This window comes from Hesperophylax consimilis, chromosome 1 (assembly GCF_061612785.1).
Source record: "Hesperophylax consimilis isolate HC1 chromosome 1, BYU_Hcon_1.0, whole genome shotgun sequence".
NCBI classification, from domain to species: Eukaryota; Metazoa; Arthropoda; class Insecta; order Trichoptera; family Limnephilidae; genus Hesperophylax; species Hesperophylax consimilis.
The window spans coordinates 14,436,610-14,451,467 of NC_142836.1; the positions used below are offsets into that span (position 1 = coordinate 14,436,610).

Genomic DNA, 14,858 nt, shown 5'->3' on the forward strand with positions numbered 1-14,858 from the left:
TTTAACCCTCTTTCATATTACCACATTTCGCTTGGTAATCGGCATCCTGGTTCTGTAACCGGCTAATTCTATTTCCTTTTCATTTTAATATATTTCTTTACGAACCAATAAACATTTTCCATTATTCTGTCACGATTAAAAGTCCTAAAAATTTTAATTAAACTTCCTCACTATAAAGCACAAAAGCAGTCTCTCGGTTAAAACTCCTGATCGGTGAATTTGCAAAAGTTTTTTTGTCATGAACTAGAAAACATGCAGGAGAAATGTGTTTGTTTGGACATCTCAAATACTATTTTGACATAAAAAAATTAGAAGCCAAATCGATTTTTTCGACTGTTTGATAAAAAAATTAGATTTCGATAAAGTCTGCAAAAATGGGCAGATAAAATAAAAAAAACTTCAGTTCACATTTAAATACCTGATGGTTTGGCTGGTTTGGATGGTCTGGAAGGTTTGGGTGGTTTGATGACTCCTGTGGGGATGCTAGCTTGGCCGGACCCGTCAGGTCCCTGGGGGAGGTTGGGTTGTTGGCCAATGTGGGCCCCTCCGGGGAACATACCGCAGCTCTTGGGGAAGTACAGCTCCTTCCATGGCGTGATGTGGCCCTTCTTTCTGGGTGCTTCTTCTTCAGGTGTAAATTGCCTGGATTGGTTGAAGAGACGTTTTTTAAAAAAAATGGTTAACATATATTTCCCTTATCTTTCCCATGTAATGTTCACATTTTTTAATTAATTAAATAACTTACTTTGTTTTCACCAATATTTAATCAAAATTTACGTGCTTCAAAATGTGTTATTGAAATTGAATGTGTTAAGCGATTAAAATCTACGCATAGTTACAAAGCACTGCTTAGAACACGTTTCATGCCAATTTTCAATGGGTTTAACACTTTATTAATTATAGCACATTGTTTACAATTTCATTTGTTACACTAATGTTCACTATTATGGGTAGATAAAGGTACATAAATAAAAATTCATGGTGATGAAATAACTCGAATACCATATACTCGTATAATAAGTAAAAACTATTTGTTGTTAATCAGTGCAACAAATCAGGGAGCTGAAAGCATCCAGACTTTGGACAAATTGTAGTATTATTATTAAAGCATCCACAATAACACAATACGACATGCGACGGTGTCTATCCTCTTCTTTCTCATAAGCACACAGTCAACAAAAGAGAGGTCAAATTGGAGCTTTCAGTGGCAGGACCACATAGACTTAACACGTCTGTAGGTATCTACTTTAAAAAAATCTCGTTTTTCGTGGTGTTGACGTTTACACGTACACTATACACATCCGTCGTTTCTGGGTCTCTTTCTGCATACCTCTATTGGCTGGTTGGTTTCCACTTGGTAGCCACGCGAGTCGGCGATGTAGTGCGTGGCGCGTAGCAAGCCGGTGGGGTCCGCGCACCTCTAACAGTCGTAGGTGACGCCGTCCAGGTCACGGTTCTATTTGGATTGACAAAATATTACAATAACATACCCGTTATTTTCAGGTTCCTTGCTGAACACTTCCACGGGCTGGTTGGGCTCCACGACCCTGTAGCCCCACGAGTCGGCGATGTAGTGCGTGGCGCGCAGTAGGCCGGTGGGGTCTATGTACCCGTAGCAGCCGTAGGTGACACCGTCCGGGCCGCGGTTCTCGTGGTGGAACTGGCCGTTGGGGCCCAGCTCGTAGCCAAATTCGTATGCACCTGGATATGTCAATAAACCAAAATTAGTGGCATTCTCTCAATGTCACCCTGTTGGGAGAAAGCCATTCATAATCGAAATGTGTTTAGTTTTCTTTTTTGACCAGATTTGAATATACAGGAGTTCTCAACCTTTCTTTCTCCGTCTCTTTCTCATTCCCGTGTTTCTCAGCTGCACAACGCCAACCACAATTTGACATATATAAAGGTTAATTTCATCTGAGAAGCGTGTTGGTTCATTTTGTCAGATATTACAACAATTGTTTACGAAAGTGTACATCCGTTTATAGTAAGAGAATAGTTCAAGAAGAATTTAGCGAATTTTATTTGTATTCTCCACCATAATGTTGTGATGGACTCGCCCTGGGATAAATTTTTTTTATTGTTGATTTATTATGGTGGGAAAGAAATTTTCAGTTGGTCTCACGACATAGGAGATTACCAGATGTTGGACAACTGATTTTAAAACAAGTGTTTAGATTTATTAGGGTAGAGAAAAAAAAAATAGGAACATGCACTGTATCGGCAGAGACCTCCGTGATGGTGGTTGATAATAGTAAGCCGAGCTAAAATGCTGGTGGGCCAACACGCCACTGGACTGGGGGTAGTCAAGTTTCATCCTTTGAACAAAGAATTAGACATTTTACTGGAGAAGTAACAATTTATTGGTTTTGAAACGATTTAAAATTAATGTGACAGGTTCTAGGGCCATAATTGATGTGTTCCTTTAGTGCATTTCTGTCTTTTGAAAACAAAAAGCATTCAGAATTCAAAAGAACATAAATTAGAAATCGCATATGGTGATTTGGGGGGTTGGTTTGGGAAGGGGAGTCTGGATTTGAAAGCGCGGGGAGACGGTCGAGACAGTTAGCGTTGAAGAACGGAAGAAGAAAGTCGATAGTCGAGGGTGAAAAAAGCGGTTCAAGAGAGTCAGGTTTTGAAAACGTTGGGAGGCGGGAAATAAAGTCAAGGGGGTCAGAGTTTCAAGGTCTGGGAGACGGTCAGGAATAATCAGGATCGGTCAGCGTTTTAAGATAGTCGAGTTAGTAAAAACTAGGAAGCGCGTCAACAAGAATTAATCGTCGGGACGCGAACACGGCTAAAATCATTTAGTGTAGAAGGTGCGGTTTTCTAACAGCATGAGTTTTCTGCATGTGACTGTGTTTGTTTTTTTATAATTATTTGGATTGTTGACACTAAGATGTATCGGTAAGTCTATTATAATCTAATTATTAACACTTATTTCCTTAATGTAAACCAAATAATCCAATTGTATTTTGAAGTAAGGGTATTTAACTTGAGCACTATAGGTACCCGTTAGCGAAGGAGGCCATAAATTACGAGACCTGGCCATTAAAAAAGGGACGAAGAACGGTTACCCTGAAACCGCTTTAGATCATCCAACAATAGACATTGTTTATGAGTTTAAAATGATTTAATAATTCTCTAGTAGTTATATTTAGCGCCAAAATTTATAGAACACAAACCATTGTATTTATGCAGTGTTTTATAGTAACGGATAGAACGGTAAATTAAATCTTCAATGCCTGTTATTTGAAAATGAGTTGTCGTATCCTCCTTGGGAATTCAACTTATTCTATACGGAATTCATAAAATATATTTAATTAAATATAATTTATTCAAACATCACTCTTTTAATTCATTTTTGAATCGGAATAACGCAGCGGATCGAGGCTAGTCGCCGAGAGAGTGCATCTGTCTGGCATTCCTATTCTATCAAGCGAGATTTTAATTATTCATAGGTTTGACGGGGACGAAGTATACGAATTTTCCGTAGGCTGTCCTATCTTACCAAAGCGACAAAAGCGAAGGGAACGAAATTTGTAATTTGGCTTGCCTAATAGGGACTTTTGTGTTAGCAAAGTCGATAACCCTGGATACCGAGATAACGTCTATTTTAGTATAGCAGCGCCGGCTTTTTCCCCTGCTATTGGTGTGGTTGAGTTATTCCCGTAAAAAGCACCGGTTTCTGTCGAAGGTGTTGGCGGACCAGCTTTAGATAGTCACCCTGAATAGACCCCTGTTTCGAGTATTTTCAGCTGGTGAGAGGACGCTTTCACTGAGTTCAGATCGAAGGGAACGAAAATTGCTAATGGGCTTTCCTACTTGAGTTAGCTGGTAGACGAAGGAACAAAGCGGATAAGGGCTATGCTATTCTTGTCTGGCGTGTGAGGAGGATTTTCTCGCTGACAGAACGAAGGGATCGTGACGAATATGAAGTTGTTTCGGCGCTTTCTGACGTCCTTCCTGTTAAATTCAATAAGTACTTACCCCACTATAGGAGGAGAAGTCATCCAGAATTAGGTTGGAAATTGGCTCCGACTGAAACCGTTTGAGCTGACGGAGATCGGATGATTTCAGATTCACGACCTGATGATTCCAGTATCCCTGATCCTTAGCGCCGGAAGTCGAGGATATCAATTTCTACCATTCTTTGATATTTGAAGCGAACGGAGGGTAACAAACGATAGAGCGAATGACCATGACTTTGAAGTGGGGTAAAATCTCCCGTCTAGGAAACATTCGTTATGTCGGATGGACGCCCTCATCCAAATTAAATATTGACATGACTATTTTGAGTGTGGACGAAAGACTTGAAGTATGTTCTGTATTGTACATATGATAAATATGTGTCACTACCTCTACTGGAACGAGAAGCTGTATAGACTGGAGCCGGAAGCTATTTGGAGTAGCGTGACTGCAGAGGCGAAGTCGAACAAACTGAAGCTGAATTCATCATTATTCTTACGAGCGTAAACCAGAGGGGTGTTCACGGGACTCCCGAACTCCTGACGTTGCTGATGCAAACCACTTCAGTATACGTTTATGTTTGAGGTTAGTAGAGTGGACTCCTAATTTTCGGCATACTGGCGAAGCTCAACTCATCATCGATTTGGGGGAGGTTGACGCGACCTAAACCTCGCGCTACCCACGTGGCCCAAATGGTTCCTGACACCAGGCTATCATGCCACCGGACCAGAGCAGCTCCTTGTACCTAACGGTATAAGATGAATCTTCATCATTCATCATCAACATCAACATCAACAGCTACCACCAAGGACCCACATTCCACCTTCATCACCCTCCGGCAGGAGGCAAAACATGTCATTATCTCATCTGTCGCTGAGCGATATTCAATTCATTTCTGGAGGTGTTGGGATTGGACCATCAACTTGGCTGCTCTCGAGCTGGTCACGTTGATGGATGGGATTTGGACGGAGACCAATCGAAAGCAACACATGTTTTGTCTCTAGCTATTCCCGAAAATACCTACTCATAGAAATAACTCACAAAACTAACAATCCATAGTCAAATCATTAACTTAGAATCTTGTGCATCTTGAATTGAATTGTCTATAGTGAATTTCATGTACTTAATTTGTAATTAATTGTCTCATTATATTAGCACATTATCAACTGCAGCAACCGGAAACGTTTGGGCGAGCAAACAAGGTAGGAAAAGGTAGTTAAAATCAGGGTAGTCGGTCATTGTCTTATTTTCAAACCATACAGAATGTAACACGCCTCATCTAAAAAGAACCAAAGTTACCACAACCAATTAAAAGGATCCTTCAATGAATTAATCCCTGTCGAAACAAAAAATTGACACAACGTGACATATTAATTCGTTAAGAAGATCTATCTGGCTTCTTTCCTTTGGTTTTGACCAAAGGAACTTTAAAAACATTACAATGTGCTCTCCACATTAAATTATTAACGTTGAGAGGCACCACTGACCATAAAGCTTTGTAACTTCTACAACTTCTTCTAGTTCATAATGTATTGAAAAGTAAATTAATAAATATAACTCTTTTGATTATTTGCACCGCACAAGAGTATCGAATATAAATAACTCTTTTGATTATTTGCACTGTACAGGAACATCGTATAAATATAAATATATTGATTATTTGCTCCGCACAGAAGTATCGAATATATTTGATCAAGGTACTTGAAGGAAACCCAGTAACCTAAAATCGGACGTCAAAAATTAAAAAAAATCGTGTTGTTCTCAATTATTTTTCAAATGTACCTATTACTTTTTCGAATTCTCTTAAAATAGATCAATTATTAGAAGTAATAATTAATTTATTTTTATTTATCTCATACATTGACATTCATTATATATCTATGATTCAAAATTATTTCACAATATTAGGTTGAATTTACCTTAAAATAACAATAAAACAACAGACTCAGGGCTCATTTTGCAATAAAATATTTATTCAATGTGCTTTAGCTCATTATGGAAAAATGATTTCGACATTATTGATTTTGAAACAAAAATATCACAAATATTCGGGTCGTCGGTTGATTGTGTCGAAAGTCGTCGTCAGACATATTTCTAGAATCAATTCGACGCCCAACTAAAATAATATGTGTTTTTAATATTATTTTCATGATATAAAATATATATTCAATGTGCTTTAGCCATTATGGAAAAATGATTTCGACGTTATTAATTTTGAAACAAAAATATCACAAATATTCGTCTATTGATTGTGTCGAATGTCGTCATCAGACATATTTGTAAAATCAATTCGACGCCCAACTAAAAAAATATGTGTTTTTAATATTATATTCATAATGTATATATCATGAAAACTATTTTCACCCATACACATGTGTATATTTATTTACGGTACAAGTATCTTTAAATACAGAATTAAACATTTTTTACAAAAAATAATTTCTTAATGGATTTGAAAAAAAAAATGTTACATGATATTGAAGTTCGTTTGTTAACGTTTGTTATGACCTTAAAAACGATGAAATTTTCATAGAACGACTCATGTTTTGCAACATTTTTTGGTTTCCAAAGCTTTACTATTTTTTTCTCCTTTCAAGAATTTTGATAAACAAAATACACATGTAATGTGTTCATCAAAAATAAAATAATATTTAACAGTTTTGTAAAAGCTGTAAAAAGTTCAATCAGATGTTATTGAAGAATTTTGGGTCTAACAATTCTTTCCAAAGTTTTTTTTATACTGGTAATCTTCAGATCACATCTAATTTTTATTTGACTTTTCTAAGTATAAAATAAAATTTTAATGCGCAAATTGTATAATATACAATTCAATTTTGAATAGCAGTATGTACAATTTCTTGATTATTTTAAACTTTTAAATGCTAATACATTTGTATATCTCCAAATAAGTGACACAGCACTATCCAAAATTATATAAACATTCTTCCTTCCCTGTAAGCCCTTTAAAAAATAACCTGCCTCCCTAGCTTGCAAGCTGGCGACGCCCCTGTTTTTGAATTTTTTTGATATGATTATTATGAAACGGTTACTGTTACTCCAAAAAAAACGGAAAATCTTTTTTTATTTTAGAACATAGCTTTTTGCGAATAAAATTTTGTCAAAAATTAAATAACAAACAACCGGTTTAAGAAATTTGAAAAATAAGTAGGTAATGTTATTTATTTAATTTAAGAAATTGACAATTGGCGAATAAAGAAATTTCTTGGTAACACTTATTTTTGCTAAATGCTTTTTAAATTTTCGCCTTCAGCATTTTACTTATTTGAATTAAATGGAAATGATTTCATGAATTGTTACTGTTCTTTTTATTAAAGTAATTCAATATGAATTGTAATTCTTCTATGTTTTTTTTTGTTTATTTGTTTATTATTTGTGTTTTTCACAACAAATATACAATGTTTACAAGTCATAATGTTTTAATTTATACTACACTTCCATTAAAAGCATTTGCTTGTGGATGGAAGAGGAGTGTACATTTGCGAAAAAATAATATAACCAGGTTACAAAGTAAAAAAATTCAAAATTAAAATCCATATAAATTATTGTATTCAAGTAAAGTAATTCAAATTGAATTGTTATTATGGTATTTATTCAATCAAAGTAATTCAAAATGAATTATTATTCTTCCATTTATTCAAGTAAACTAATCCAATATGAAAGGCGTTTCATAATGGTTAAAATAACATTGGCTCAAAATTTTAAATTAATTTAAATTGAAAAAAAAACTTTTCATCGTATTTTTTTAACACATCAAAACACTTTTTGCTAAATTGCCTTAGATAGTAATTATTTAACATTGCTTAGCGTTCGTATATTAATAAAGTTAATTTGCTGAAAAGGTGTTGAAAAATAATCAATGAATATTTTTTATTAACATTAGTTTTTAATTTTATCCTTTAGTTATCAATAAATTCACAAAATATTTTATATTACACGTAAACTAATAATTATTAATAGATAAAAAATATTTAAGTATATATACCCAAAACTATGAATCTATGAACTTATTTTGTACTAATAAAAAAAAAAACAGGTTGTTAACGGACGGTTTTTTGTATTTGTTAAATTATTTTATTTTATTATTCAAAAACATTAGCCATTATCCTTTAGTTATCAATAAATTCACAAAATATTTTATATTACACGTAAACTAATAATTATTAATAGATAAAAAATATATAAGTATATATACCCAAAACTATGAATCTATAAACTTATTTTGTACTAATTAAAAAAAAAACAGGTTGTTAACGGACGGTTTTTTGTATTTGTTAAATTATTTTATTTTATTATTCAAAAACATTAGCCAGGTCTGTAAAGAGAAGATATCAAAGATATTACAATACACTTATATTTATATTTAAGCTAAAAAAATAAGATGCTACCGAAATACACGTTTAAAAATTTAAATTTTAATTTCACAATACATGGCCAACCCACGAGAAACTGTGGAGATTTTAGACTTCCAAAAACAAATTTGTCGGAAACCCAAAATAATCTCTATTTTGAAAGATTTAAGATTTTTAATGGACTACCGACAGATGTTAAAGAAGCTAAAAGCCTTGCTGCTTTTCGAGGGTTAAGCCTAAATACTATATTTAGTTATATAAAAATGTAATTTTTTATAACTAAAACTAAACATAAAAAATACAAATTTTTAATTTTATTCCCTTTGAACTTCTGACATTTGAAATTAGATTTAGCGAATCTGCGAATATCGCATCACAATAACAAGATTCAACATGGCGACGATTCTAACGAAGTTTTTACCAAATATGAATTTAAGTGCATGTTTACATATTCCCCCCGTCGTAAGTAGTTATTTCTTAAAGTTAAAGTTTAAACAAGGTGTTAATTCAATAATTTAAGAGTATTAATATTGAAGCAGAATACTAGAATTTTACCATCAAATTTAGTAACGTTTTCAGTTAACTTACTCGTTTCAAAGTTTGCCTCCAAATATTGTGTTTTGTCCTTATCTTCAATTGCCACAATGACTTCGTTTCCATTCCCCGGAGGATCGCGTTCCTTCCTGGCTTTGACTTCCTGGACATGGATTCCTGACAGCAAAACTGCCAGGACCTATACAAAACAGAAACAAAACTTTTGTTGAAACAATGCCTGAATAATTTGAGAAGATATTATATGCCAGATGTCATCTAAACTAATTGAAACAGCTTTTAATTATTTGTGAATATGACTGTCGATGATTTATGATATCGTTATGCCTACCAAACATGAAAGATACATTAAATTAAGGAATCCATAATATTATTTTAAACTTTAAACCTAACATAATATTATTTTAAACTTAACGTCGAATTCCGCTGCATACCTTTGCTCTTTAAAAAACAGGACTTCATTTGAAGTTCTGTATCTAATGTTTAGAAGTATTTTAGTAGGGGGTTGAAGTAAACACGCACACAATAGGTTTTCGGGCATGGTTTTGGTTATTTTAAAACCTTATGCGTATATCTAAACCTGAGACTTTACTTTGAGAAAATATTGATTTTTTTTGCATCTTTCACAACATAAATAGTTATTTATTTTAGTAATTAAGTTGAAAACAAGTGTTAGCTATGTATTTTTTACATATTAAGCGAGCAGCGGAATTTGACAAGTTTAATATATTTTTATATTACTTACATTTTGCAACCTTTCAAACAACAACAAATGACTTGGCATTGACATGTTAAATAAAATAAAATGACATTTGCCAGATAGGTAGTGTGTTTGTGTATTTTTTTTGTTCGAATGCTTAGATTTTTTTTTAAACTGCTGAAGGTGGGAACTAAAAATATTATTTATAAATCAAACCCCAATATCAAAAGGTACTTAACCACCATTTTTTAAAAATTTTATGTAACTATGTCCGCTGTGAAGGATCTTAATGGTAAAGTAAAATATTACAATGAAAAGTTAAACCAAAAACAGTTTTTAATTTTATTTTCTTTCATTTTAAAATTACCGATCAAAGTAGCAACGTAGGTAACTATTTTGCTAACAGTTCTAGATGAGTTTTACAAATGAATACGCCCGAAGTAGCCACTACCATGAAAACTAGTTAAACTAACTTTTTCTTCCTTCTGAAAAATAAAACAGAGCCTTCGGTATTTTAGTAGAGAGAATTTAACCTCTAGTTGCTATTAAAACAAAAACCGTTTTGTATAAAACTCAAGTCCTTTTTACGTCATTATTGGTCTCTCTGGGATTAGTTAGAGAAGATGTTTGAGGCAAATATAAGAAAAAAATAAAAGTGCCTTTTATCAAATCTCAATTCTTTCGAAACATATAATATAAATATAAAATATAATAACTATAATTAGCGTAAAAAGTTCCTCGTTTCAATAAACATACAAAGTGACCTTCCTATAAAAAAATCAATCAAGGTTGTGTTGACTAATATACTTTACACATATTTACATAAAAAGTAAAAATATAGATGTGAAAACTAAAAAAAAGTTGCAAAATTTGACAAGTAATGCAATAATGTAAGTATAATTAATAAAATTAGGTCGTGCTTATAAATAATAAGTTTTGAAATAATTACATCTTGAGTTAGTATTACAAATAATCTATTCAAATCTATTTCGGGATAAAATATAACTGAAAATAAAAGTTTAATCATTAATGTTGTTTTGTGACTCGTGAGAGCGCTAAGAGTGAACTCGGGGGAGTTCTGTACAGCTGTTCTGTTCTAAGCTTTTCGAATTAAGAAAAATGTAAAACAGCGTCAATATTTTGATTGCACACTTCAAGTAAAACTCTTCAGTTAACGATGTTTTCCTTTTATATTAAAACTTGCGAGAACACGGGGACTCTAAACTCTAATGAAAAATTGTGCTTGTAAAGATAGCATGAACTAACAATAAACTTCCACAATCAGAGTAAAAATATCGTTTATTAACTTTTTACTTGGAATAGTAATTTTAGGTAAAAAAAAAGGTTTTCTTTTATTTGTTTATTTATTTACTAACGTACCATATCCAACTAAAACATATTTCACATCACACGAAGTTAATATAAGGAGAAATGATACAACACAGGATAATTAAAAAAAATAACTGCTATCACACATAAACAATAAAGTTAATGTCTCTTCACGGGAACAAGGTTTTGATGGAGTTCACGACTTATGCCACATCAATATAAAATATTACTTGCGTAATGACTGAAAAATATCATTGAGGCTTACACCAAAAAATTCAAGGTCCTGACTTGAGTTGAAAAATCTGGCCACTGTGCCAATGGTATTCATAATTTATGGAGTGTTTATTGAGGAAAAGCAAATTATTATTTTTGAGTCTACGATGCATTCAATTTATTTTTATTCGATGTACAAAAAAACAGGCATTATCAAAAAGTTTGATAATGCCTATAGAAGGCGAAACAACTGTCACGCGTTATAATAACTACACAGCAAAACTTGTTCATAAATGAGCCATTTTTTTGGTAATTGGAAAATTATATATTTGAATCACGTCGGGGTCACCAATTTGGCTAGCGTGTGTGTGTGTTATACTTACCTGTATAACGGCCAATAAATGTGTATAGTGTAGGTTGTGATAAAGTGAAACAGATGTAATTGATAATTTAAGTTTATTGCAAACACGTTACACTATTACACGATTTGAATATCAGAAGGATTTAGTAGGAATCAAGAAATGTCGACCGCCAAGGTAGATCAGAGAAACAGGAATGTCGGTCGGTAACGGAACTAGCAGCGAGCTCCGTTTTCGGGTTGCTATCCGCAAAACGGTGTTTCCGTATTAGAATATTATTTTAGGCTGGCTGACGGTTCTTGATCCCACAATATAAATAAAAAAGTTAAAGTTTTATAAATTAAACTTGATAATAATAAATAATTCAGGCTATCGGGTTCACAGCCATATTTCGTTTTCAATTTCAAATTTGGCAACCTTCCTACTACCATTAAATTTAGATGCGAATTTAATCTGATAATATACTGAATTTATCTCTTGATGCAAACATTTTAGATACTTATTTATGTTGATTGTTTTGCGTGACTCCAGTATAATGATTATTTTCCTTTAAAAATCGTGTTTTGTGATTCCCATTCTTTTGCTTTATAGGTGCAGAGAGTTAGAATACCTCATAAAGCGTTATGAGACGGAATTTGTAAGTGAAAATAAAACAAACCTATCCGTGGGTCATAACGTACTAACTAACGTAGATAGGTCCCCGAGGCGAAAACAACGGAATATAACACCCCCTGATAACTGAAACCGCGTGCCAGGTGGAAATTGATAGTTAACATAACCAGGTGAACCTTTGTTAAGAGCGTAGTTCCACCATGTTTATGATATGGGATAATTTTATCAGTGGGATAACCGATACAGATACCCTGAGGGATCTATGCGTCTTCGGGAAATGTATTTGAATTGCCAATAAAATACAATGGTTGGATCACGTATTATATCGAAAAAGAAATAACACAACCAACAGGGGAAATTATGACGCCATATTCAAGAAAGTATGACCGGCTCTTCTTGAACCAGCGTAACTACAAAAAACCGATGATTCTTTTTTACCGAAGATCAAATGTTAAATAAAAAATGAAAACAACAAAATAAACGACGAGTGAACAATACTTTATTGAAGTTTATCAAACTCTTCAGAGCAGGTGATACAAAATGAAGTTTAATAAAATTTAATTTTAAATTAAATTCTCTAAGAAAAACCATATTTTATTTCAAACGGTCGCTCTTGTAGATTATGTTCTGATTTCACTTGTCATTATTAGGAATTAATAGCGCAGACCCGCGAAGAATCACGGGATAGCCATAGAGGCGCTATTGTGTACTAATATCTCGAAGAAACGTGTTCCACTATTATCACGCACTGGAACCGTATTCGGTAGTTTCCGATCGTTCGGCGTTAAAAATTTGGAGATAAAAAAAAAACAATGAAAAAAACTTCATTTATGATAAATTAATCTATAGTTACATACTTTCATGGCAAATCATCTTATTCTAGGCCATTGTAAATGATTTTATCGTAAATGCAAAAAAAAAAAGTGGGTGTGTCAAGCCTACGCAAGACAGAAGTGAAACTTCTTTTGTTAAACCGTATGAACCACAATCAATTACGTATTTCACTCGTATTACACTCACGACGCAGTATACTAACCAAGCAGCTGATGCTTGGCGTGGCGCAGTTCGCTGGTGTCTGAGAGAGAGGAAAGAAGAGAAGAGAGAGAACGTTCGTGAGCGGCTCCCCCACCTCAACAAGCGCATATGGTGAGAGAGGGACAGTGAACGGTGAGCGGTGGTGGGGGTACCCGCATTTTCGTGTCGATCCTGACTCGGTTTTACTCCGTCCCCGAATTACGCGCCTAAAGAAGTTTCACTTCAATATAATATATTTTTAAAAATAATGTACAATGTACAGAAATAGAATCCCACACAAGATCGCGTAGTGCGCTCTAGCGAACGGATATTTTATCAGAGGGAGATAGTTTTAATTTTTTTTTCTGTAAATTATTACATATTATCAAAATAAATAAATAAATTAAATAAATGTAATACAATTATCATAATATACGGATTAGATAATAATTTTAATCCAACACAATAACGCAAAGCGCGCTCTAGCGGAGTAATGTTTTATCACAGTGAGATAAGTGTTTTTATTATTTTGCAATATTATTTTCTTTTAAAAAATGTTCTGACCTACTAAAAAATAAGATATTGAATGAAAAAGGCGTTAAAAACAAAAAAATAATGTGCGATGGCCGAGAATCGAACTCGGATCAACTGCTTGGAAGGCAACTATGCTGACCATTACACCACCAACGCCAGTTGTCGGGATGAGCTAAGAAGCATTTATATGTTACTTCAAAACTTTGAAAATTATTACATATTATCAAAATAAATAAATTAATTAAATAAATGTAATACAATTATCATAATATACGGATTAGATAATAATTTTAATCCAACACAATAACGCAAAGCGCGCTCTAGCGGAGTAATGTTTTATCACAGTGAGATAAGTGTTTTTATTATTTTGCAATATTATTTTCTTTTAAAAAATGTTCTGACCTACTAAAAAATAAGATATTGAATGAAAAAGGCGTTAAAAACAAAAAAATAATGTGCGATGGCCGAGAATCGAACTCGGATCAACTGCTTGGAAGGCAACTATGCTGACCATTACACCACCAACGCCAGTTGTCGGGATGAGCTAAGAAGCATTTATATGTTACTTCAAAACTTTGACTAGATCAAATGAACTTTAATCGGTGGTGGGGGTACCCGCATTTTCGTTTCGATCGTGACTCGGTTTTACTCCGTCCCCGAAAATTCATTACGCGCCTAAAGAAGTTTCACTTCAAAACGTTAGAATTACTACTAAATCTCCAAGGCACGTCTTAATTCTAAGTTAATTGAATATAAATTGGAATGAAGAGAGCAAAAAATACTTACTAATCTCTTAATAATGCATGTATGTATTAAGAAAAAATCCATCTAGAATTCATTTTAAACACTTGTGACGTTTAATTCTATCTAAATGCCATTTTAACCATTTCAATTAATAAGTGCAAAAGTAGAGTCTTAATGCCTAGGAATTTTATACTTACATAATTGCGGATTAGGGAAGCCTGTTTTAGAATTATTCTTTTGAACGGAATCCATTTCCATAACGATATTAAGTTAATGGTCCAATCAACGGAACAAAGGAATAACTGGTTAGAATTTGCAAGATGGAATTTAAATATTTGTAACTTAAATAAATCACTAATCCCGCTTCTTATTTAATGGGAATATTATTCAAGGTTGCAATTTTGGAAACGAAACGTTTCATCAAATTAATTTGAGTTCAATAATATAAATGAAAATAATTTA

The 14,858-nt window shown here is 33.3% G+C and overlaps 1 protein-coding gene across 1 annotated transcript in view; it reads right to left on the reverse strand.

Annotated features, from left to right (window-relative positions):
* LOC149426328 (uncharacterized) overlaps nt 1–14,858 on the reverse strand; it is a 103,071-nt gene that overhangs the window by 24,184 nt on the left and 64,029 nt on the right. Inside the window, exons 2-4 of the mRNA XM_089650679.1 lie at nt 8,928–9,072; nt 1,491–1,701; nt 419–642 (exon numbers count right to left, since the gene is read on the reverse strand). Of these exons, the coding sequence (XP_089506805.1) occupies nt 419–642; nt 1,491–1,701; nt 8,928–9,072 (580 nt within the window). The remainder of the gene's footprint in view (nt 1–418; nt 643–1,490; nt 1,702–8,927; nt 9,073–14,858) is intronic.